The sequence below is a fragment of the Oryzias latipes genome, chromosome 1 (genome assembly GCF_053564925.1).
Source record: "Oryzias latipes strain Hd-rR chromosome 1, Olatipes_Hd-rR_3.1".
In the NCBI taxonomy this organism is placed as follows: Eukaryota; Metazoa; Chordata; class Actinopteri; order Beloniformes; family Adrianichthyidae; genus Oryzias; species Oryzias latipes.
Genome location: NC_136237.1, coordinates 29,746,698 through 29,773,019, shown reverse-complemented (window position 1 = coordinate 29,773,019; position 26,322 = coordinate 29,746,698). Strand labels below are relative to the sequence as shown.

At 36.9% G+C, this 26,322-nt stretch overlaps 1 protein-coding gene across 4 annotated transcripts; it reads left to right on the top strand.

Moving 5' to 3' along the window:
* The first annotated feature begins 2,424 nt into the window (after positions 1-2,424).
* Positions 2,425-24,813, top strand: cabp4 (calcium binding protein 4). 4 transcript variants are annotated; one of them, XM_023956794.2, is made up of 10 exons: positions 2,425-2,499; positions 7,692-7,765; positions 7,908-7,968; positions 9,448-9,549; positions 9,846-9,978; positions 15,376-15,406; positions 15,731-15,874; positions 21,354-21,463; positions 22,962-23,109; positions 24,622-24,813. In XM_023956794.2, the coding sequence occupies exons 3-10, from the start codon at positions 7,913-7,915 to the stop codon at positions 24,648-24,650; spliced, it is 753 nt and encodes a 250-aa protein (XP_023812562.1). In that variant the 5' UTR covers positions 2,425-2,499; positions 7,692-7,765; positions 7,908-7,912; the 3' UTR covers positions 24,651-24,813. The 4 variants fall into 4 exon arrangements, with proteins under 4 accessions (XP_023812562.1, XP_023812565.1, XP_078809192.1 ...); XM_078953066.1 differs by lacking the exon at positions 9,448-9,549 and having other exon boundaries at positions 2,432-2,499; XM_011475277.4 differs by lacking the exon at positions 7,692-7,765 and having other exon boundaries at positions 2,450-2,499.
* Positions 24,814-26,322: the final 1,509 nt, after the last annotated feature.

Genomic DNA, 26,322 nt, shown 5'->3' with positions numbered 1-26,322 from the left:
TTTTGATTTGATCTCTTTAACTCTAAACAAAAGAAAGTTTTATTATATTAAGCCCTCATAAACACTTTTCTTTGCAAATAAAAGTCAACTTTTTTTAAACTTCCAATTTTCTTTGTAACTACCCTTGTATAAATAACCCTGCAAATTTATAAATTTGAACCTGCTAGATTTATATTGAATGGCAAGATTATCCCTGTTTAGTTTTTTATTTTTATTTTTAGTTTTTGCAGAACACACAGAGGTAGAGATGTAACAGTAGATTTCTTATGGATTTATGAGTTAAAAAAAAAAAAACAATTAAACAATTTATTTTGTGATCTCCAACCTAGACTTATATTCAGTATCAATGGCCTTGAACTGCTTGTTTAAACACATTCCTATAATATAAATGGAGAAAAGGCACAGGCTTGGCAGCTTAGCATTTACCGATGTGAAGGAAATGATGTGTGACTCTCAATTGTGCTGAGAGAGAACAGCCAGATGTCCCACTCAGTGCATTTTCCAATTTCTGAATTAGACTTTAGTTATGGAATTTCCAAATAGGTCATTTATATTTTTCCATGACAAATTTATCTTGACGAAACATTTTGTACAAATAGTAAAAGTTAGAAAAGCTCTTGCATTATAAAACACTTACAATTTGTCTATCAGCTTTATTTGTACAGTTCTTTTCATATAAAAATGATACAACACAAGGTTCTTTACATGTTCTGAGTACAATAAAGTGTAAATATAAAAAAATAAGCATGGAACATTGAAAATGAAGGAGAAAAAATGAAAGTTAAATGTTAAAGGAACTGAAAGGCTGTCTTCTCCTTTTGATTAAAATAAGATAAGTGCAACTTAACTGCAGTTTTTGTCGGAGTTGCAGTAGAAAGGGTAGGACGATGAATGCAGCATCATTTTGGGTCAGAGCAGATTGAGATAACCTTTTTTTTCTGCAGCAGCAGCCTTTCCCTCCACTTCCTTAGAGGAACCCGTTAACCCATCAATGCCCGTCCAGCACAAGAGTGTTGCAGTGTGTTCAGTGAGCAGCTCAGGTTTGAAAGGGTTAGCAATTCAAAGATCTGCTTTCTAACTTTCCATTGGGAGCTGACTGGCGCATGGAAACTAAATTGTTTCGACTTACACACCTTTTTTATGTGAAGGTAAGCATTTAAATAGCTTTTCAAAAAGTCAAAGTGTTAAATAAGGGCTTTGGTTTGACAGACTAAGCATATTTGAGCGTGGCAAGAGTCTGACTGCACAAAGGAATAGGTTCTTCAATAGTGTCCCACTGCAGCACTGCCTCAGTGAGAATGGAGGTAGGAAAAGTGAGAAGCAGAGAAATACAATAGTGCTTGACTTGCCGTTTTGTTTTGTTTTTTCAAATGCACACCACAAAATGTCCACTTACATTAACTGCTACCAGATTCTCCTAAAGCTTTAATGAAACATCTACTTTTTATTAATTTTTTTATTTTTTTTACAATTTTTGGTGCAAAAACACTGCTTCTATTTTTATATACCTTTACACGTTTTAGAGTGAAGTGACATTTACATGTGAAGCATGTGCTCTGCCAAAGGTTTGTTCAGCGGAGTGAGACAAAGTTCAGGCACTGACCTCTACGCTTAAATAAGAAGGAGAGGAACAAGAGAATAGATGTGGTTCTGGATTCTTTTGTCGGCTTAAAAGCCAAATATCTCTTTTGATATTTCTCAACTTCAAATACGTATTGCGATCTAAAGATCTCAACATCTCTCCATCTGTGATGGAGATAAAGTGATGTCAAACGAATGCCTCAATTAGTGGCATTTTGCAGCGAGGGGCTGATAAATGATAAAATTTTTGATAAAGACTCGACTAACTAACGGCTTTCACGCTTTGAACTCAACTCTGGGATAAAAAAGGGGGACAGTACAAAGAGGAAAAAGCCCTCAGTCACGTATAAAGACGTAAATGGCTAACCATCCATCACTGAAATATTAAAAAGGTCTCTTTGAAATAAAACATTCATCATTTTATATATCGATTGAGAGAGAAATTTGGTTTTTTTTTTCTCAAATCTTGGAACTTTTTACACTTCAACCGGCCTAGTCTTTGACTTTCGGCTTATTCTGATTTGAAATAACGTTGGCCACATACATCTTTTATTAATCTTTCACACAGTAGTTCATTTGGAGTCTGTGTGACATTTGCTGCAGCTACAATTCCCTAAAGCCCAATCCAATGTGACAAACTGCTTCAAACACTGAACAGGGAAACAGTGGAGCTCTTTTGGCGTACAGGCTTCCTCGCTTTGTGAAAGGAAATGCTGACTTGATGATTGGCAGATGGAGGACATGTGTAGTATGAACACATTGTTGTCCTTTTTGTTCTTGAGGAGTTGCATCTCTAATCCAGACATATTTAGCTGGATAATCACCTTTCATCATATAATCCTCAGGTTAGGTAACAGGCCTCCTTGCAGTTATGCTTCAGTTGCATCCGTCACGCAAGACGAACAGGAAGAGCTACAAGTAAGTAAACACTGCAATTCTTTCAACCGTTCTTCCTTGTTTTATGGCTGGAGAGGGAACGAATCCGAAAGATTTTCTGTTCAAATGATTTATAGCGAGGCATTAACCTGCTTTAAGATATACTGTTCAATAATTTATCTTCTATCAATACTGGCTCATTTGCTTCTACTTGTGTTGGAGGCAGCCTACTCAGTCTGATGGGACTGACAGCCGTTTCAGCTCTACACCATTTGATTACTCAAACCAATGCTACGTTTTAGTGCAACAAACACATACCCAATGCCATGCTTCTATTTGCTGTGGTTCAATATTTGTGCCCTTGTTGATTGCTTCTGCCAGCTCATATAAACACACTCAGGGAGGGGAGGCTGGACTCCACTGGAGGAAGACGTTTTTATTTAATGAGAGAGAAGATAAAGATATGCTTGAACTCTGTTCTCTTTGGCTGAGAGGATCTCAAGCAAACAGCCTCATTTCAGAGTTGTGTCCAGAAATCAGTGCTGGTGGGGAATCTGTAGGTACGTAAGATTTGGAGTGGAGGCGTTAAAATACGATACAATTTGATAGCTCTCCAAACCTGACAGTTTTTCCTCCAATGTAGTTTTTGGATCATGCAAAAATACACTGTAAAGATGCAAAATGTGAGGGGCAGATAAAAGCACATAGCAACAAAAGCCTATCTAAACTCACAGCCTACTCCAGTTAAACAATTTGGATTGTTTTTGTTTATCAAGGTAGCCTTTTTTTAATAATAATAAAATAAAATTAAGTCACACTTTAACTTTATATAAATGTAAAGTTCCACTCAAATCATCTTTTAATCTATTGTTAAAGTAATCCCAGTGGTCTTTTATTTATGATTTTGCCAATTTTAGCTGAAATTTTAAAAAATCTGTATCGTTTTCTAGGACATAGTTTCTGCAGAATGATAGTAGTTCATTAGAAATTCACCTCTAAATTGGGTTGGGAGTGGGTTTTTGAGCTTTTGTCCACATAAAGTCTAAAATTTTAAAAACAATGAAAAAACAGGTTTACGATTGTTAAGATTTTACAGAAGCAGAAAGAAAGACTTTCACTGACAGAGATAATTGCATATTCACCTCCTGCAGCATTGCCACGTTTAACGTGCTGCTTGTAATACAACTTCCACTCCTCATTGATTCCCATCATCTCCTCGAGCAGTGCTTTCCAACCCTGGTCTGCGAGTTTTGATTTTCCTGCTCAGACACACTCCATTCAGCTCATCAGCTTTCCAGAAGCCTGAAAATGAGTCACTGTGAATTGAGTCAGGTGTGTTTGAGCAGAGACAAAGCAAAACAGGAGTATAGACATAAATGTATTCAGAAAGGTCTTTTTGTCAATAAAATGTTTATATTCATGATATCCTTGGTGGGTTACCATGTTAGTCTGCCTGTTGGCACGACTAAATGCTCCACAATTTGCAAATAATGGAAATTCTATAACCAGTTGCCTGTTCTTATGTGAAAATCAACGTTAGCTGCTAAATTGTGGGACACAAAATCAGAATGAACGCAAAATAAATAAATAAAAAACATCCATGATAATAACCTTCCACTGTGTTCACTCAGCTTAAAAAGGTTTCCAGGCTCATTTTAAGCTGCTCCTATTTTCTTTCTATTATGTCCTAGTGTGTTTGGCAGCTTTGAAGTAAAGTTTGCAGGATTTATGCATTTCCCTCTCATTAAAATTGGCACATTAATGAATCCGTGGATGCTCACATGGTAGCCCTTTTTCCATTCAAACAAGTGTTTTGTCCTGTTAAAATATCAACAAAATCATTGCAGAGAGTACTGTATTTTTGCACAGCTTGCGTGTGAGTCACATAGAAAATGAGCCTGACCATCTCCACTCCAGTGGTTCTCACAAAAACACATTTGGAGTTTCTATTTAACCTTAAGGGCTCTGGGCGGCGTCTCCCAGATACTGTCAGCACATTAGTTCACCGCAGCAGCATTGCGTTCTATTGTCAGCTGTGTTGGATGGGTTTGTTTGTGCTCGGTCCACCTATAGCTTCCCATTTCATTACCTCACTTAGCTTGATTAGAATTTACATTTGCCTGTGTTGGCTCAGTGATTGACAGCGATTGGCCACTTAGGGAGGAGTGCCGAAGACACGGAGAGTGCTACTCAGTGGTTTGTGCAGTGAAACTCACATGTGCGCAAGTTGTTGATGTGCTTGTTCACCCTGATGGGAGATATGCTTGTTGAAGATGAGGAAGAGAATTTTCTGAGAAAATAATTAAGTTGTTTTTCATCAACATTGTGAATTTTTCTTAGACTCATTTTTAAATATATCATACCTGTAGATCTGTATCTATAAAACTAATTGCATAAAGGTATACAGAAACATAAAAGAAACGCATCACTTGTCTCCTTAAAGATTCTTCCATTCCAGTTTTTAACAACTCATCGTGCTCCAGTGTTTTGCAATCAGTATGTACGTCACACTGATTGTGGGAGTTCATTGCAAAAAGGCAATCACTACTCAGTCATGGCACGTTTCAGTCCGGACTAGTGGGAGGTGACTCATTTAACAGTCACACATTAAATAGTCCACAATAATTTAAAGAGCTGCCTCTCCCTTTGCGTTTTCACTGGAGCCCCCACGGTTGTTGTGGCCTTAAGCAGTAACGCGGGAGCAGCTCTTGAGCATCTGTCTTTGTGTTTTTACTGCATCTGAGGCATCATGCTAATAGCGTGAGTGCACAATTTGTCCCTACATCCCCGCAGAGCTCCACGACAGACCATTAATCTCCCTTTCAAACAGACAACTACAACTCTCCTCCACCTCCTCCTCTTCAGATCATTCTTGTTCATTTCTTCTCAGACATCTTTCTTCTCTCAATCTTCCTGTAACCCACATACCTGATTTCCATTGTTCGTCCACACAACTGTTGTCTTCGTTTCAGCTCCCTTCAGCCTCGGTCTCATTCATTCCTTTGTGACTCACATTTATAGCAGTATTTCTATATGAGAGCTTTAGCTGACTGCCAACCTTTTTATTATTCACCCGCTTTTACAGGAGAGAGACCGGCCTATATCAACACGACAGCCACACCCATAAAGAAAGGAGACATTTTTAGCTTCAAAGTGAATTTCCTTAGAGCTTTTTAAAGACAGACTTCGATTAAAATTTTAGTGTTTTTGTGGCATTTTTCTGATGATGGAAGGCATAATAAGAAAATTAAGCTTAGAATTGCATATCTGAGTATTTCTTTATTCAAATCATTGTGGATCAGGGGCAGACGAAAAATGATGTTTGAAAAAGCCTGTAGCAGGGCGTAGGTGCTACAGTTGCAAGGTCCTGCTCCACTCTGTTCCGATACATCCACTTATGGATAACTACATCCATGTACGTCTTTGTTTTCCTCGTCCGAGCTGGGACCTGTTTCAAATTTTAACAGCTGTATAGCTCCAAAATTCCTCTGCATTTTTGTTGCACTGGTAATGTTAGGTTGGGGTAGTGAGGTGCTGCAGGAGAGCGTGTAAACAAAAGGGAGATGAGAAATAAGAGCAGGTTCGATGTGTGACAACAGTCCCTCCCACAACTCAGTGGCAATTTTCTGATGAATTCCTGTCGCTCTGCAGAATCTATGACTAAAAAATTAACAAAGGCTTTTGAATTTGCCTAAAAACCGCATAATGATAATTAAAAGACCACTGGTAACACTTTTAAAATAGGTCAATAGATGATCAGAGTGGGACCTTAAAGGTTCTTTCTGGAGTTGTTTGGGCTGTCCTTTTGTTTTATTTAGTATCAATAGAATCTCACCTGATAAGGACTAACATGCAAACTCTGATCCTCCTGAAAACTTGTCATTTTTTTGTCTGCATGAAAACCCTCATCGGGTTAAGTGACAATACCAATGTGGACAAACTACACAGCAGAAAAAAAAGGAAGTATTTGGTGTGCATTCCTTGAATTTTTAGTAGAAAAAAAAAGGCCACAGTGGGAATTTAGAGAAGCGCCTATCGTGAAAAAGTTGAAAATATCTCTAGTAAACATGGTGTAGTAAAGATGTGGAGGCACCTGGAAATCTGTTCGGAGGACAAACTACATGGTCATTTTTTACCTTGACATTTCCCCATAGTTTGGTTTGCATCTGTCTCTGTTCCCCTTTTGGGAAAATATAAAAGGTCAAATGGAGGTGTGAAAAATTTAGGTAGAATACTGCCCATTCAAACAAAGTCCATGATGGTGTATCCCTATGTGAAAAAGTTCACCCTCAAAGTGTCAGATATCTTAGTCGTAGATTTTTGTAAGTGCTGATCAAGCCTTCTTTAGGTTTTTATTCCAAAATGGTGCTATCTAAAGGTCAAGCTTCTGCCTTCTAAAAAAAAAAAAGTCCAGAAGAAATTTGAGGCTAAAAAGTATTTTCCAAAATGTATTCAAACTAAGGCATATATTTTATGTAAAAAAATAAATAAAAAAGTAGGGTGTTTGTAGATGTGGCTAGTTGAATGATTTATGTGGATGCAGACAAACCAGGCATACAGAAAGTATATTTATGGTGTAAAAACATAATGATGAGCTTGCAGTTTTATCTTCTGTATACCCATTTTTGAGGCATTAACTCAAAAAACAGGGGTGCAAATGTATTAATAATTATTGGACAAAACCTTTTACACTCTGAATTACTATGAGATAACCATACATGCCAAAGACTTATGTTTTGGCAATAGAATGAGAACAATTCTTAAAAAAAATTAATACATTTAAACTGTGAAGGGTGTAATATGTATATATGTAATTGGATGTTTTTTTCTTAAATCAAAATGACTTAAAAACAAAATAAATATTTGGGAAACAAATGATGCAGTTACTAAAAAGAAAGAAGGACACATTGTGAAACAGGAGTTCTGAAGCTTTAGTGTCTAGTATTGTGTAAGGACCTGATAAAACTGAGGAATTAAGTATACATTTATTTAAGTCCTTGAGGAATTATCTTTATACATCTAACTGTAACTCTAACCCAAGTTAGAACTCATTGAAAATTCCCAGGGAGTTATATGACTGAAATATAGGAGAACCCTTTTATACAAGGAATACTGTCTGTAATAGATGCAGAACTTGAAATGAATTTGTTTTTCTCCATCTTAGACATTTCAACATAAATATAATGAAGGAGACATTTCAAAAACTGTAATGTAATATTCATTTATAATTTCAGCTTGGGAAGCTACACCAAGGATCCAATTATAGTGTAATTGACAAAACATCTATCTACACAATTACAAATAAAAGGTCAGAGTACCTCTGCATTTCATTTATCCATTAATTTAGCTTTGAAAACACTGTAAATAATGAATGTGTGTCTCTAGTTTATTTGAAAAGTGTGTGTGGTTTTTCTGAGCTTCTTTACTAATGCTTTGTGTTTGTCTTGTAGTAAAGATGTCCATAAAAAGTCCAAAAGCAACACCGGAAAGCAGGCCCTCCTCTGCTGCCAGGTCAGTGCAGAAGTGCAGAAAAACGTCTTCTACAATTAAAGTTAGAAAAATAGCCATATTGTTGTCAATGCAAATATAAATTTTAAAGTCTTTCATCTTAATGTGGTGCTTTAACACAACAAGAACATTCTAAATATCAGTTTTGTATCTGCTGAAATAGTCGTAAGATAAGGGGCTTATCTCGATAACCTTTTCGTCGCATTTCCACCAAGAAAAATCAGTCTCTCATTATTGAACTTCTGACTTGTGTTTTTGTTTTCTTGGTTTGGTTCTTTGATTGTGTGTTTCTGGATGGATTTGGTCTGTGTTGGTCATCTGTTTGTTTTATTTTGCGAACTCCAGTTTTGAAGTTTTGGTGTCTGCTGTAGTTTTCATCAGTGGGTCACACCTGTGTTCCATTTTATTCAAAGTCACCAGTCTGCTGTGACTGCTGTATGCATTTGCACTCCTCTGTTTATGGACGATGAAAGGGAGTCTTATTTAACCCTTTAACACTGGAGATGTCGTCAGCAACAATTAAATGACACGCTCTTTGACATATCGTAACTCCTCGTCCGATTACGTGACCAACGTGAATCAGCTGATTCTGATTCAGAGAAAAGTGACACAACAGCATAAAGCCACATTTCTCTGCAACAGAATCAGCTTCTTTATTTTGATTGCGTGATGATCTAAAATTCGATTCACATCGTAATGTGTGGTTGACGATCCTATTCATTGTTGATGTTTGTTCATTTTGAAAGATCCGATTCACTGACTTAAAATCAATCCAGGACATTTTTAGCCATAACTTCAACCAGTGTGACTCAGAGATAAACACCTGGGTACTGAACAGTGCAGGTTAGGTTTTCCAGATTCCTTGTATTTCTTGCAGGATAATCAAGTGTAACTTGTTCACAATCAAGCAAAGAAGAATTAGAGTCATATCCATTCACATTTTAGTTTCATATAGTTCAGCCGCCTGTTGTTTTTCCTCTTTAAAATAATCCAAATGAAACATTATTACTACCTTCTACTGTATGGTCACATGTCTTCGAAACATTCAAAGTATTTTAACACATTGGACTGGAATGATGCTTGATCAGTTTTTTTCTGTCATCACATGTGTTTTGTCCGCTGTAATATCACCAGGTCATTTTTATATTATAGGAAAATAAACCTACCAATCCAAACCTTTCAATCCAAATGGCACTTTCCAATATTAATACAAGTAGCCTAATCAAGAAAGCTTAATAAAAAAGGTAACCAACTATTAAATGCAAGTCAAATATCTAGTAAATACAAATCAGGCTTTTACAAATTAAAGAACCAAACCAAGAAACCAAAATGTAACAAGGTGAGGACTGTGATGTCATCCTTAGCTTTCATTGGGAGTTATTTTCATGTTTGTTTTAGAAGAACGTTAAAAGATAATGACTCATGACAGTTCCCCTAAAACCCAGCGCACCTTAAATTGATAAAGGCTTTTTTTTCTCCCAGCGTGTCTCCACGAGGAGGGAGGGCTGCACCTGCTGGAAAATCGCCCGCTATGGGGAAATTCAAAAACAAGGCCCTTCAGCTTAGCCTCTCCAAGAAATTCTGGTTTCTATCCTTCTCAGTTTCTAACAAATGGGAGTGGGTTGGGAGTTATGAACAGGAATAGTGTCCCTGCATGATGGATATCAAGGAGCTGCAGAATAAGAGCTTTAACTTTGATAGTGACTTTTTTGCTGTTGTAGATGGTACTGACACTAAGCAGTCGTTTCATAATTGTCTTTTAAAGACTACCACCTAAAAGTCACTATTTACTGCTGCACTAGGTCGTTTTACTTCAAATTATATGCTTGTTTTGATGATGACAACTCTCAACAACTAGAATAAAAATCCACACTTCACAGCACCAAGTCCTCCACAGCCAAAGGGAAGGATCCTGGAGAAGAGGAGGGTAAGCGGAAGAGTAAAAGGAGCCTCAGCAACAGTTCAATGGTGGCTGCAGCTTATGTCTCCTATCTAAATAAGCTTTTTGGACAGGTCAGTTCAAAGCTTTAAAAGTCTGTAGAGAATGTAAAGCTACGTTCACACCAGGCATAATAAGGGCTGAAGAACATCCTGAACGTGCATTCAAGAAAGTCATTTTGCCCGTGCTGTTCACACTGGACAAGCAGGGAGGGGCTTCTTCTTCTTTTCTTCTTCCACTGTTTACTAGTGCATGTCTACTACCTACAGTTGAAAGGGGCTTGGTGCAAATCTTGCCTCAGACTTTTTCTTTCACAGCTCAATTTGGATATATATAAGACTTGGTGTCATATAATTCTGGGACACTACCCGTATGTAACTACCCAATTTTAGTCCCTGATTGGTAAAAGTTTGACCCGGTTTAACTTTCAATGAGCTTTTAATGGCGCGTTGTACATAGAGCCTGAAAACTTGTGTAGCGACATGTGAACCTGAGAGTTTTGAAAGTGGAAGACAAAAACAGAAATTTACGTGCATTTACATAAACTTTTCACTGGACATGGTCGCTTGAACGCACATTGTTGACGGTGGTGTGAACATAGCTTAACATGCTGATTGGTCTTTAGAGCTTCATGAGTTGCAAACCTTTAGTGCACATGCTTCAAATGTCTCCACTCACAGCCCCCCATGTCATAGCTAATAGCTCCAAGCTTTAAAAAAACAAACATTTTTGAAGATCAATTGTTAGAGTAAACCTATAAACTAGTTCAGTAGCCTAGGAGGAGTATCTGGGAAGACGTTGGTTTAAATCAATGGTTGAGTCATACCGAAGACTCAAAAAATGGGACCCCTTGCCTCTTTGCTTGACATTCAGCATTTGGGGGTATTAAATCACCAAATGATTCTTCAGTGAGGTTTGACTGCAATTCACCGCTCTCCCAAGGATCAAATGTGGAGAATATATTTCACACAAAGTGTGTGTCAACTGATGGGACTTTAATTTGTATTTTTACAACTTGCGCTGGTCTTGAACGTTGTCACTCCCATTTGGCCAAAGTGCACACAATATAAAAACCTTTTTCTTGGTAATTATAATAAAAGCAGATTTTTTTCAACATTTAACAATTTGCTTTTTGCATGAATTAGGTGAGTTAAACTAACAATCCTTGTTTAGCGCCAACAAAATGATTAGCTCTTTTTCTAAGAGAAACGTATGCATACAAAATCCACAAATGTGAGTTTAAACTCAGAAACTTTTGTGCCATTTTTCAGCAATTTACTTCCATTGTTTGGAGTTTTGAGGCCAAAGAGGCAGTGGTTGTAATCACTGAATGGAAGGAGACCCTGCTGAGAGGAAATACAAAACAGAATCAAAGGCTGCCTTTATGATCAGAAAATGATTTACCATGATTACACAGAATTAAAGACCAAGTGCGTTTTTTTGTACTTATAAAAATTGAATGGTGTTTTTTGCAGCAGGATCATTATCAACCAATGGGATCCCTATTTTATTGTTCTTGAGAAATTTTGGGAAAATTATAAATGTGAGATTTAGCTCTTGGGTTTTTGCCTAACAATAGGTGCTGATCTGATCATATTATTCTCCTGGCTGAAGATAGATGATGCTGGTGCACGGATGCAGAGAGACCCTCGATGCTGCAGCAGTACTTGTTTCATTAACCCAAGATTCACCGTCAGCAATCATTAGATCTAAGTGTCATAGAGCTGCCACAAATGAAAAGCAATTGGTACACATAAAAGTCTGATAGATGAACAGTAAAGGCTGTATGATAGGGCTGTTGAATCAACAGGATCTATATGTGCTTTTCCTTCTCATTTTCTTGGCGCCTTTTCACTTTGATGTCTTTATGTGTTATTGCAAAGCATGAACAAAGCTCTGTGAGAGCACATGTGTCATGCTTACAAAGCAGTGGACTGCTCAAATTGGCTATGTGAAGGCAGGCAGAATGACATTAACAGTTAATGGGCTTATTCTGATGGATGAACTTAGAGTCTGCACGGCATGCTGTCCATGCTTTCTGGACGAGGGGAAAAAAAATCTAATTATTGGTCTGACCTTGCTATCTAAATGTTAGTCCTGTTTGACTGGAGGATCCTGGGATCAGGAAACAGCTGCAATAAACTGTGAGCAGCACAATAGGAAAATCATTTTAGAACAGAAGGCTTAAATAACCACAGAAGCTCATAGGCAGTGATGAGAAGTGACATAGCTATTTATGCAATTGCATCTTGGCATCGCATTCTGACTGTGTTGCCCATATTTTAGTGTGAATAATCGTTTGGGAGCCTGAAACGTGGAGCAGCACCAAGATAAACCATGGGAGCCTCTCTTTTTACTGTTGCAGTTGCAAACGTAAGCAGGATGACCTTGTGTGATTAATGTTTTAACTGCCAAGACTGGTGATAAATTAGGGGGAAAATATTCCTCTTTCCTTTGCATTTCAGCTCCAAGTTTTTCCTTTTTCACTTTTTCAGAAGTAAAGGTCAAAACTGTACTCTCCTAATGAGAGTGTCAGAAGAAACAGAAAGAAGGATGCAACTATACTGTTAAAAGTGCACATATGAGGCAGGTGGTTTCTAAGAAGATCAAAACTGTATTTTATACCTGCTGAAACCGTCCCTGAGCTCCACCCGACACACAACTCTGCAGCAGCAATCGCAGAAATCAGGGGTCATGAGCTGAGAACAACAAAACTGGAGGATTATTTTCCCTCGTAAAGAAGAAACATGACATCAAGGCAAGGAAAAAACCACGCAAACTATCAGAGCAACAAAATGTGTAACAAATACAGATCTATAAACTTTTTTTTTTTCCTTTTACCTCAGGCATCAGAGACTGCCAATCAAAAATTCGCAGCTCTGGCTGCGTGCCTTGAAATATAAACGAGAGAAGCGGCAGCCAAGAGAGTAAAGATAAAGTTCTTCATGACCCTTCCAGAGAATACACTCTTAGAGGCAGGACTGACACAATGCTTAAATAAATACTTAACGAAAGAAGCATCACATGACACTGGGGTTCTGTGGCAAGTGTACACTCTGATGAAAATGGTGCTTTTAATATATTATGTGGCATTTTTCTTATGATGAAGGACAAATATGAAGAAAATTAAGTTTAAAATTGCATTCCAGTATTGCAGTATTTCTTTATTAAAATTGTTGTGAATCAGGAGCAGACACAAAATAAATTCTTTTGGAAAACCCTTGAAGATTTGACATAGAAGCTACTACAGTAAGCCACAAGCTCCCCGCTCCACCCCCATTCTGATGCATCTACTTGTAGACGAGTAGAACCATGTAAGTCTGAGCTGGCTTCTGGCTTTAAAACTGTATGGCTGGATAGTTTATTTATTGTTCGCCATTTTAGTTGCACCGGTAATGCTAGGTTGGTGTTGTGAGGGGCGTTTAGCGGGAAAGCGTGTTAACAGTGGATGTTCAAGTTCAAGGCCTAAGATGGTATGAGCCCATCCTATAATAAAAACATCTTATATTGCCTTACCATCCCCCCCAGGATGTCTAAACGTTTAGTTAGAAGTAGACCCTTTAGCTACCAAGCACCAGTGTTACTGGGTAAGCTCCCAGCTCATTCAAGAGAGTACGACACAATTTCTACATTCAAAGTTAGGCTTAAAATATTCATCTTTGACTGGCTTATTGCCAGGCTAGTTAGTAATCAGGGAATATTTAACTTATTGCTCTCACTACTGTAATGACGTTTGTGGGAATAATTACAATTTTTTTATATCCATTATACATATATCTCTGCAGAAGGAAGATGGTTTCATAAACCCCATGCTTGGATTAATACTATGTTGTGTTATTATTATTATGCTAAAACTGTGGATTTTCTATTTTTGTCATTATTATTATTACCATTGGCTATACTGTATGTGCCAAAGTGCATGCAAGTTACTAAGGTTTGAATTTAATTTTAATAACAATTACAATTAGTTGATAATAGGCTGCTAGAACCTAGAAGCTGGGGAGAGTATGGTTGACTGGGGTTCTGTCCGGGGAGTGATTCCAGATTGCAGTTGACTCGTCTGTTCTTCCGTACTTGGCCGTGGACCTGGCTTCTGACCCTAACCCTAACCCTATTCCATCTGGATGAAGCCCATCTGTTACAGTATTCTAACATGCAGTTGCACAGTTAGATAAGTTAATTCTTCTCTAAGTTCTGGTACATTGCATGTCCGTCCTGGGGAGGATCCCTGCTTCACGTGTACATCCCTGAGGTTTCTTCTTTTCTTCCCTGGAAGGAGGGTCTAAGGGCAAATATGTCCCTTTTAGCTTAGTCTGTTTAGTTTAGTTTAGCAATCAGCAATTGTATTTTATTACTGATTTTAGGTTTTGTACAATTAGCGAAGCCCATTGAGACAACTGTGTTTTAATATTGGGTTATCTAAATACAAATTGAATTGAACTGAATTGAATTGATGGGATGGAGGCAGGCTTACTTCGCCAACAGTCCCGCTCACAACTCAGAATTTCTTATAAACTATGCCGCTTTGCAGAAAATATGTACAAGAAAACGCATATTTATCTTTTTGGTGAACACAGCATAATCGTAATTAGAAATTTCACTGGGAACACTTTGAAAGTAGTTCAAAAGAAGATTGGAGATCTTTAAGAAAAGTTCAAAGTTTAATACGCTTAATCAGAAATATATATAAAACGGGATGATCTTGATTCCTAAATCTGCTCCCTAGAGACATTGTTGGGTTTTTAATGTTTGTTACAAAAATTTGACATGGATTGTCACCTCACTTTGTCTTCAGACAGATGTACATCCTGCTGCTTTAAGCCCTCAGCATGCCTGTGTTCTGCCGTCATCCATTCTGCTTAAAATGGACACTTTGCTCCTTGCCTTTAGCTATGGCTCACCTCCAGAAATATGAGGGAAAGGGAAAAAAAAGGGAGCAAAACAAAGTGATATATCACAGCAAGCCAAAGAAATCAGACTGCTTCATACATGTATACAAATACCAACTTGTCTGCAAAAAGCTTCAAAGTATAGTAGTGTGCATATCTGTGAATGGGAGTACATCCACATGAACAGGGATTGCAAGGATTGCAACTCCCTGTCATACTCTCATGCGTGGGTGTTTATTTGTATGCACACAGATGGCGATAACGCTATTGTTTTTATTTTTATTTTTTGAGGATGCTGCAATGGCGTTTGGGTGTGCGTTTGTGTGTGTGCGCCGACACCAAGTAGTGCATGATATTGTATCAGATTGCAAATTAGGGAGATATGTCGCTGGGTGAAATCCCATTAGAGTTCACTGTCAGGTTGCAGCAGCATTGACATGAAATGCATGTTGTACTAATTTGGAAGTCAAAAACAAATTATTGCTCAATATTTCTCAGGAGAACTAAAGCGCTCTTGGTTTTTTGTGCCATCTTGCCATGCTGCCTTTTAATTATTGCCTTTGTACCCCCCCTGCTCTGCAGGAAAGAGAGCTGATGCCACTGGAGTTAGATGGTAAGATGGAAATCTAGCAGCACAGATAGTCTGTTTATCCTGTAAAACTTTCACCTTTAAACCTGCTTGCTTTTTGATATATGGGAGATATTTAATGTTTTAAAGACTCCCCTAAAAATACATTCCAGGGACACAAAACATCAACTTAAAATGCACAACATGCTTTGCCCCCCCAGTCCACTTTGGAACTTTTTGCTGAAATCAAAACTATCTTCCAACCTTCTACTCTCGTTTTCTGCACAAACATAACTGGAGTCTTACTCCTGGAAGAGATGTGTCACCTGTCTTATGCTGTTGCAATCAATGTAAATTTCTGTTTACCAGAGCTGCAAGAGGCCTTCAAGGAATTTGACTACGATGCAGATGGCTTCATCCATTACAAAGACATTGCAGACTGCATGAGGACCATGGGCTACATGCCTACTGAGATGGAGCTCATCGAGATCATCCAGCAAATCAAGATGAAATGTCAGTATTATCCGTCAGCCTGGACGTGACGGTCCGGTTTTCATTGATTCCTTGGGGGTTAGAGCATGTGTGCATGATTGATGGGACTTTCTGAAATGAGCTGTTGTGACTTTGTGAGTCATGTCTTTTGTGTGTACAACAAGAAAGTTTGTGGTTGTTTTCTCTCCCTACAAGTCCTGGAGGAACTGATGTTTGTCTTTGGGGGACCAGGAGCAGCAGGATACTCTGTCACACTGATTACTGGGCATTTCACTGCAGACGGAAAGTGGACTAGTTAGTTTGCATGTGGAGGGGCTCTTATTTGTCTGCTGGATCCATTTAGTGATTGCGTTCCCTTGTAGATTAATCCCTTTTTAACGTAAGGATAAATCAAATCAACTCAAGGGGTTAAAGTTTCAAATTGACTTTATTTATTGTGTAATATACATTTTTTCTGTTTTTATTTATTTTTGTAATTTAGCACCTGGAGCTGTTATTTTTACATAAAAAGGTGCTATAAAAATGTTTAAAAAAAACTATTTGAACTTTTAATATAGATCAGCAACAGAACAAATCTGGTTGCAACACTGTTCCAAACAGTAAGCTTTATTTCCCCTGCACCTGGACGTCTTGGCTAAATCCATCATTCACGCTGAACCCACTGCTCCAGGTTTTAAACTACAGCAGCATGTAAAAATAAAGCAGGTTACCAGCTTGGCAACATTTATACTGTTGCACAGTCAGGGAATTTCTTTGGGGCACTGTTTTAGTTTTCACATTCACAGCTATTTTACCACAGTTATGTTTCAAATCATACAGCAGATGAATATTTTACTACATTAGTTCTTCCTTCCGGTTAATATGTGAGGACAGATACAAGAAAAAGCAGTCAGGAGGTAGAAAGAATGGAGAAAAAGAAGTCTTGACTAAACAAATCTGCTTTTCTCTCCAATGTTATGTCAGAGTTCCATTATATGAGGTACAAATGAAAGGTTATATTTGCATAAATACTATGTTTAAATAATTATTAAGTGTAACTTTCAGAATAACAATAAGGAATGTTTTAGTTGTTGCCAATGCTGCCAATTTGATTAATGAAAAACTTTGTCATTAGTACCACTGAGCTTGGTTTACATTTAGCCATTAGTTCCAGCCATCAGCACAAGTGACCACACAAGCTTCTGTGGAAAACTAACGTACTAATGTCATGCCATCTGCATAAACAGCCAGCTGCATCCCATTAAAGAGCAGTACTTTACTTGCAAATGTCACATCATACCATTTAGATGCTGCTGTGGCGTTTGCTCTCCGGCACTGTTGAAAAATATAAATTACCTGTGATTTTATGTTCATCCCTATGTAGACCAGAACTTTTGGAACTGTGTCTCAGAGACTCTGTGAGCTCTGCCAACTTTGACTGTTCTAATAACCACCCAAATTTTCTTTTAATATACTGTAATATTCTAAAAAGTGTTTCTGAAAGCATCATTTTCAGTATATATTGCCAAACAATATTTAGTAGCAGTTTCTTAAAAAAAAAAAAAAAAAAAAAAAAAAAAAAAAAAAAAATCTTCACCATGGATAGACATTGGATCACAGGGCCCCACCTGGACAAACTACATACACACTTACAGCTCTTTAAAATCACTAAGCAATGGAGAGGAAGCAGCTTTAGAACTGTGGGAAGAAGTCATCCATCCATCCATTTCGGGTTCACAGTGTTGCTGGAGCCAATCCCAGTCAATGTCAGGCAAAAGTGGGATACACCCTTGATGGTTTAGGAGTCCATTGCATGACAGGAGGAAAAACAAACAAACAGAAATCGCACATAGGCATATTATGTAGGAAACAGAAAAGCGTCAACTAGAACTTTCAGCGTATCAGAAGAACAGCTGCTTTAGAAAGAAGTCTGTGCTTAAAGATTTACACTGCACACATACTGAATGCTGTGCAATTGAAAAACTGAGCTTGTGATCTAATCAGTGGACTTCCATAGAGGACATAAAGAAGCTGCATCACACACACAGTGAGTTTGTGTTCCTCACTTTCTGAGAGGTTTTTCCTTTTATAAAGGTTTACAAATTGAAATGACCCACAAGTAAAAAATAAAGAAGAGCTACCAAACAAAATGTAATGTTTATATTCCACATTAACATAGAGGGGAAAAAGTATGTTTTTACATATCAAAAAAAGAAAGTGAATGTCCTAAATGCAAGACACAAAGATATGTAGCAAAATCTTTAATAAAATAATTTCCACACAAAAAAAAACAATATTCAAAAGATAAACCCCAATGAAACCACAGAATAAAAAAAACAAAACAGATGGGACAACAGAAACCCTGGTAATGTGCAACTGAAAACCATGGACTTAAATAGATGGAAGAGAAATTAACTGAAACAGAAACAGCTGAGGATGATTAAAACTCAAACCTGCTATGACTGAGACTGCTGGGAAAATGAAAACAGAGCACAACCTGACAAGAGGATCACAGCATCATGTCAATAAACCAAAAAGTGACTAAAAAGCACAATCTCTTAAATCAAAATCTCAAAGCCCTGGAGAATATCCAATTATTGTACTTTCATTTGCATAAAAATATGCTGAAGGAAAAGAGCGAGCAGGAAAACTCCATCCATCCACACTATGAAAGCAGAAAAATTTATTTTTGTTTCATATTTTTAGTATTTGATTATAGCAGCCATGTCCCTTCTCAATATAATCAGATAGTTGTTGCAGTAGTGTGATATTTTTCAAGGTCTAACTAATCAAATTGTTTTAATATGTTGGCATTTGGAAATAAAGTGAAGAAGAAGTAGATAGGAAATAAAAACTTTTGTTTTTCTGACCAATTAAGCATAACAGACTTGCTAGCTTCTGGCTTCCTTCCTGCCAGCTAATCAGATTACACAGGAGGATAATTTCCTGATTAGATTGAACAAGACTAACAGTGGCTCTTGAAAACACAGATTCAATGAATATTTTCACCAAAAAAATGTCCAAATAAGACGTTTATGATTTTTAAAAATCAAAAACAGTAGGAACTGAAGACAGGCATAAATGCAATTAAAGCATATGTACAATAAATCAAAATAAGATTTTTTTTTTAAAAAGGAAAAAATTAAAGCAAATCTGCATTTTTTTAGATAAATTGAGAGAACTAAATAGTTGTACGTTCACATTTTGTATTTAATATAACTTCTAAGCTTTGTCAGAGCATTATAGAGCTTTTGTGGAAATACATTACCAGTGGTATCACACCTTCAATTGCAGAGAAACTCAGATTTAAGGCTCACCAAAAGATTGAGACAAAGTGTCTTCCCGACAGGAGTCCTCCAGGACTGCTCCTGCTGCTCCTGCTTCAGATCAAAACCAGTCAAACAAAATGATACTCTACTTTTATAACTTGAAAATCTATTTCCAAAGGGGGCCTTTTGTTTGACAGGCCTTAAGCTGATTTTGTAACCACATGACACTTGTCAAGCATTTCTTGGTTGCCTCTCCCCGCGCTAGTCTGTCTCTCTGCAATCGGAGACTAAAAAGCTCTGATCAAATTTCTGACCCATCAAAACCATCTAAGCTTTTTACTTCTACGAGGGTTCAAACTAATGAAAGCGCAGCAAGTGTATTGGTGTGTGCAGCATCAAATAAGCCTGCCTTTTGTCAAAGTAATAACATGAGCCAGCCCATTGTGTCTGTGTTTAATAATTACCACTGTATCAAGCAGAGCAAAGAGGGTTGTGACTGGATGGGCTGAAGCAAAACCAGCACATTGCTGAACATGTGCTTTTGCTTCCAGTGAAACAGAGAGAACATTTTGTTTGTGAGGGGGGGTTTGGTAGCAGCGCACTATTGGACAAAACTACTGACCTTATCATTTTTCCTCGTTTGAGCTGGCATCTGCCTCAAAACTGTACAGCTGGATAGCTCCGATGTTTGCCATTTCTTTGCACTGGTATTGTTAGGTTGGGGGTGTGAGGGACTGTAAGCTACCGGGAGAGCATGTAAACAGGGAGCTCTCAGCAACAAGGAGTGGAAAGGGGGGGGGACGGGGTTGCTCTGCAAAGAAATGCTGACACCCGGGCCACAGGGTGGACGGCACCTTCTTGGTACCCTCTTATTTTGCTTTTTATAATCATTTCTCTGTTTTTTTCATTGCATTTATGATGAGGGGCTTATTTTATTGCATGTATGGGGATTGCTGTGTTCTTGTTTGTTTTTATGTACAGCATCTTGAGCTGTTCTTTTTTCATGAAAGCCGCTTTAGAATTAAAATAAAATGAATTTGCATTTGTATCCACGGTCCCAGCAACAATTTAGAGGCAAATTTCCAATGAACTACTGCTGCTCTGTAGAAACTATACTCTTGAATATGACAGTCCCCCCCATTTTGGCTAAAATAGGCACAATTCCATTGGGAACGTGATTAAAATGGCTCAAAAGATGATCGGAGTGGGTCTAAGCTATAATAAATATCCTAACGTTACAGGACACCCACCTCTCCTGCTGGACAATAAAGCAGAAAGGGGAGAGGGAAAAAGCAAGTGCCAAAAATAAAAGGGAAAACCAGCAAAGAAGAACACATTAAGGAGGGTTTTTTCAGCTTTTGTTGAGGACAGCCAGAAGGAAAATAGTCAAATTATTTTGTGTAAGTTCTGGTTTGCTTCTTTTGGCTGTCCCCAACAAAACCTGACAGAACGTTTCAGCCTCTTTTTTTTTTTTTTTTTTTTTGCAGGCCAAGGGGTTTATTATCGTATCAGAAAGCGCTGCCGAGCAGAGAAACCAAACAAAACTTACTGCGGGCTAACCAGGTAAACAGGACAGAAGACAGTCAGTAAAATGACGGTATGGACCAGCACAGAGGAAGGCAGAGACATGACTTGTATACAAGACAGGACTGACAAGACACAGGTGAAAACGATCAGGACAGATTGGGACCAGGGAAGTAATAGTCAAAACCATGACATGCAGGAAACCTTCAAAATAAAACAGGAAGCAGAACTCAAATCATGACGGAAACAAAATGGAAGCAAAAACTAAGGCAAAAAAACCTAAACCGTGACAGGGCTACCAACCCAACATTGAATACAGGGGGGAAAAGAAACTTAGGCACAATCAATATTTTGTGTAATTAAAACAAAAAGACCGATCTTGTTCCGTTACACAAACATTGAGCATCTATTAACCAAAAAATGTAAGTTATAGGGGGCAAAATGTTAAAAAGGGTCAATTAAATGTGGTGTAGTGAGAAGATGAGTTAATTTTTGTATAGGAGAACTATCAAGCTTTTTCTACATGCTTGCAACTGTATTTACACTGATCCTCTCAAGTGTGAAAGCAAACCAAAATAAATTACTATGCATGAGAAGAGTATCTGCAAGAAATCTTAAATGTGTCGAGCCTAAGTAAATATCACATCTAAAGAGTTAAAGATTAATTAGATGCTTCAGTAAAACCAGCTTTAACGTGCACACTTTACTTTACTCTTTTACTTCTGCAGGGGGAGGCCATGTGGATTTTGATGATTTCTGTGAGTTAATGGGACCGAGGATGGTGGCAGAGACCGCTCATATGGTTGGACTAAAAGAACTGCGCTGTGCTTTTAGACAGGTAAACAAAACGAATGGTAAATGATGCTATCAATACATATAACTGCAAATAAGCAAAGAAAGCAAAAATAAAAAATAAGGCAATCCTCCGAAAGACTCTGAGTTACAGCAGTTTATCTTACTGTTTATTGACACCTTTCAATTTTTAAAACACAGACATAACAATTTCATGAGCAATTGTGTCAATTGTTTATATAATTTCCTAGACAGAATTGTCCCATTGAGTTTCCAGAAATTTCTTTTTGATTGTATTTGCACAATGTGCAGCTTTAAAACAAATGAAAAAACAATTATGGCTTAGTTTTTAGCTTTCGGAAATCATTGTGGCTTAAAAATGTCAATTATTTATGCATCTGCTCAGACAACTCAAACCTCCAGCTCCAGAATTCTCTTCTACTTTGTTAAAGTGCACTTTACCTTAGTGGTGTTATACAAAAATAAGATCTGCAGTTTTCTACTTGTACATACAAATTCTGGCTGAATATTCAAAGATAACCCAGGAAACCTGTAAGGGGCAGGTTCCTAAACCTACTAGAACACCTCAGATGTTTTCATCTAATCTTGCACTCAATGATGCACTAAAGGACTGGTTTTTCCAAAACCAACCCTTCATAATTTTACTGAATTATTGCACAGAAAAAATGCCTCCTAAGGAAATATTTCTGAGTCAGATGGGGACAAACTGTTTTTAGCCCAAACGTGCAAAGGTGTGTTAATATGTACATTTGAACCATGCAGCCAGAAGCTTAATGATATTGGATGCTGTTTGCTTAATTCTATTTTTAACATATTTTTCCTGGACTTTTGTCTCAATTAGCTGCAAAATTAGTTTTCATTTGAAACTCTTGTTAAACTTTACGAGTGATCCCTTTTTAAGAAAAATGTGTAAAAATGTGCAGTTCTGGTAAGAGGAAAGATCAAAGTTCAAACCAGAACGTTGCCTGCGTTTAATCAATATGTGGATTTTAGGAGATATTTATCCAAGTGTTAGATAAGCATATGATTGACCATGTTCTTAAACTGCTACTCTGGTTTTAATGTTAGAAAAATGAAAAGCAAATCCGAATTTTTGCAGAATACTTGTCTTTTCTGTTAAATTTGAGCCTATGAGACTTGTTTGAAAATTCCATAGAACTGGAGGCCTTTGTGACACATCAGACAAAGCAAAATAAATGAGGTGATGAATCACTACTTCACACATTTCTTTGATGCACTATGGCTTAACAGGTTTAAAGGATTGCTGCAAAAGCAAACATCAGTGCTGATACGCTCTTAATGATTTCAGCTGGGATCATATCTGTTCACTATATTTTTCATTCAACTTTGTGTTTATTTGTTTTTTAACTTTTAACTTTTTAAACTCAGGTTTTTAAGTCTTCTTTTCAAAGATTTGTTTGTGAATGTTGTTATATTTTTGTGGTGTTTTCTCCACTTTTAACGATGCAGAAAAGTTTGCTTTGCTTTCAATATTTTGGTCATGACATCCATGATCTTGACAGTTCGACTGTGACGGTGATGGAAAGATCACCCTGGAAGAACTAAAGGAAGGCATGAAGACCCTCCTCGGGGAGAAGCTAAAGAAGGGCGAGCTGGAAGAGATTCTGGGGGACATTGACCTCAACAAAGATGGCTGCATTGACTTTGATGGTGAGTGGATTGAGATTCTTAAAGCTAACACCATATTATTATACATTTACATATATTTTCAGATTTGGCACATTTGTTTGAGTTTAGATTAACGAATAACCACTTAAAATATTACAATCATTTTCACTCATGTGATGGCAATCATAGATAAATGTGAGTTTATTAATGAGAATGTTACCATTACAAGTGTAAAGGCAACACCAAGAGGACTTTTGGAAAAGTTAAAAACTCATTTAGAAATTTTAAAATGAACAGTGTACTTAACTACCCCATATAGCTGTTGAAGATATTACACTGATTAATGAAAGAAAAGAAAAATCACATTAAGTATTGCATGTTTTAACTTAAAAAAAACATGTTTTTTAATCCTGTGTGTAAAATACTAAGCTTTCATTTTGTGTTTTTTTTATATTGATAAAAAATCATGCATGTTAAAGTATGCAACATTTTTAAGAAGCCTTGAAAGGGTTAAACCAGAATGTTCCTTTTTATCTTCTTCTATCCTGAAATCTTCTACCCTTCTGGACACAAGCAAAGAGGACTGCTGGAACTGTACACAGGCAGCAATTCTATTCTTTAGGAGATGAAAATTGCACACAATTATTGATAAGTGTTCCCTTTATGATGGCCTTGTGAACACTAACATTAGCCAATGACAAATTACGTTTTTTTTTTTTGGTTTTTTGCACAGCTTAGAGGCTATCCAGAACTCTTTGTAGACTGTAAAACAAGCAGGGGTTGTTTCTGAGCAAAAGCTTGTGAGATGACCTGTCCTGGTTTTTGTACATTATGAGACTATGGGCTAGATGCCTCTTTTAATGTGGTTTTATGACATTTTCTAATCTGATCATCAAAAAGAAGATAGTTAAAGGCTCTGCCAAAATTCCTTTTCCTGAAACAAAAAAAAAAACAAACAACATTTTTCAGGGATTTTAATTTTGAGATATGAAATTAGTTATTAAAATGCTTGTGCTGACGTGTTTTATGTGGAGTGTGACAGAACGCTTTGATGCATCATACCCTAATGATTTTTGAATACAATTTTATCAAACATTACAGGCTGTTTCTCATCGAACAAGACGTTTACTGTTTATGCCCCAAATCTGCCATCTTCCAAAACAAAAACTAAAAAAAAAACTAAAACTAAAAACCTGCCTCAAGCTAAACCCTCTTATGTGACCAAATCCATTTGTCTCACTGTTAATGAACAAGTGGATCAACAATGATCAATATGGTAAGTTAAAAAAAATGGGATAATTAGCTGCTTGCTATTAACAATAACAAATGAAGAAATAGATTAATGTTTTAATTAGTTTGTCCTGTTTTGATAAATGGCTCCACAAGGACCTAATTTAGTGACAATAATAATAATACTTAAAAAAAAAAGAAAAAAACAGTTTCAGGAGGGATGTTGGTTAAAACTTCCAAGTTGACTCAGAGGAGTATGACGGCATGTTTTTCTTTACTGGAGAGTCTTAAATCTTTCTCTGTGACTCTTCTGTTTCTGTGCAGAATTTGTTATGATGCTTTCTGCACGATAATCCTCGATGGAAGATGAAGAGTGAAATGGGCCCAGAAGCTGTGTAGCAAGACTACTTGGCTGCAGCCTGTAATAAATTCATATTTTTTATACATATGTTTTTTGTATTTATGTATGTTGCCTTGTTGTATACTGTCCAGTTAAATAAAATTGTAATAAAATTGTCTCCTTGGATTTTTATGGTAAACAGAGTTCTGGTTGTGTAACTGAACTGGGTAAAGGGTTAGTGTCAAAAACCTGCAGTGTGGGGAAAGGAAATGCAGCGTGACTGCCCCCCTGTGGTTATAAATTCTCCTTTCCATCCTTCTTGTCTGTTTTCTCAGTTATGTAGTCAATCTTTTTTTATTTATTTTCAACCTTTTAATCTATGGAAACAAAGTCTTTATTGTTACAATATCAGATTACGACAAAATCATGTCCTGCGTGTAGTTATTTTTAGAAACACTTTCATATCTAATGCCAAGAAGAAAAGACCAGAAGTCCAGATGCAATGACTCAATCTCGAGATATCTAAACACAAAAAAATAAAACACACAGCAGTTAACACAACACACCATACACCTATAAATATTACAACATGGCCGGACAAAGTGCACCAGTAAAAGATATATGATAAAGAAAAGTGCAGAAATGTACTGCATATATGATAAGCACATGCAGTATTATTGTGATATTTCCATGTGGGTAAAGTGCTAATTCAAATTCTAATTAGCTGCTACATTGCTCCAGGTAATCACATAATTTTAAATATTTTATAGGACACAAAGCAGCGAATTATTTATTTTTACGTTAGACATTTAGGTGGAATAATGAGACAAAATTTGCATTTAGTGGGATATACGAATGTTCCCCTTGTTGCCATTAGGCTCAAATTATAACTGTTAATTAAAATCTATAATCCACAACCTCAAAGCTGAACTGATCAAATGATTTAATTCTGATCATCAATTTACTGTCTTTAATATGTAAAATGACCGTTTTTATAATTGTACAGAATATTTTTTTTCCCACTTTTCTCAACTTTGTTAAAATCCTATCTTAAGAGGTGAAAATGCGAAATCCCATGAGGCAGTATGGGCAGATTATTAAATTATGGTTAAATAAAAATTCACGGGAAAGAGGCAAATGTCTCTCTTACGTTATTTTTGTCAATACATCTTGCCTTATTTTCATGTAAGCCCATTAGTTTGTAATTTTGAACGTGTTAAAAAAAATAAAAAACAGCTTATCTTTTATGAAGCAACCCATTACTTGAAAAAGATGACAACTATTGTCATAAACTGATTTCATTTTTATCTTAATAGCATTGAGTTTTTCATTTTATTTTAAATATTGCATTTTCCGTCTTTTTTTAAATCCACTCATTAAAAAATTCACTGTCGTGTCATAGTCATTACTGAAGTTGAATCTTTTCCATGTTGCCCACATTATGGAACAAGTGTGGTCACTCATCCCTGATAAACTCAATCACAAACCTCAACAAATCACTAAACCTGTGTTCAGAAGAGAGTGGAGCATCTTTACTTAGATATGATCTTTGTTTAAGAAAGGCAGTAAAAGTAAAAACTAAGCTTTTCTCCAAAATGGTAATAAAAGTGTTCATTTCCTATTTGTTAAGTGTTTTATCAAGTTACCAAACACGGTGAAACATTACAACAAAGTTAGAGCTGCAA

What these genes read in the sequence shown, in the direction of transcription:
- cabp4 (XM_023956794.2), top strand. Translation starts at nt 7,913, where the DNA reads ATGTCCATAAAAAGTCCAAAAGCAACACCGGAAAGCAGGCCCTCCTCT. An exon ending in GATGCCACTGGAGTTAGATG is followed by an intron (nt 15,407 to 15,730) that starts GTAAGATGGAAA and finishes TCTGTTTACCAG; the next exon opens with AGCTGCAAGAGGCCTTCAAG. An exon ending in TGCGCTGTGCTTTTAGACAG is followed by an intron (nt 21,464 to 22,961) that starts GTAAACAAAACG and finishes TGATCTTGACAG; the next exon opens with TTCGACTGTGACGGTGATGG.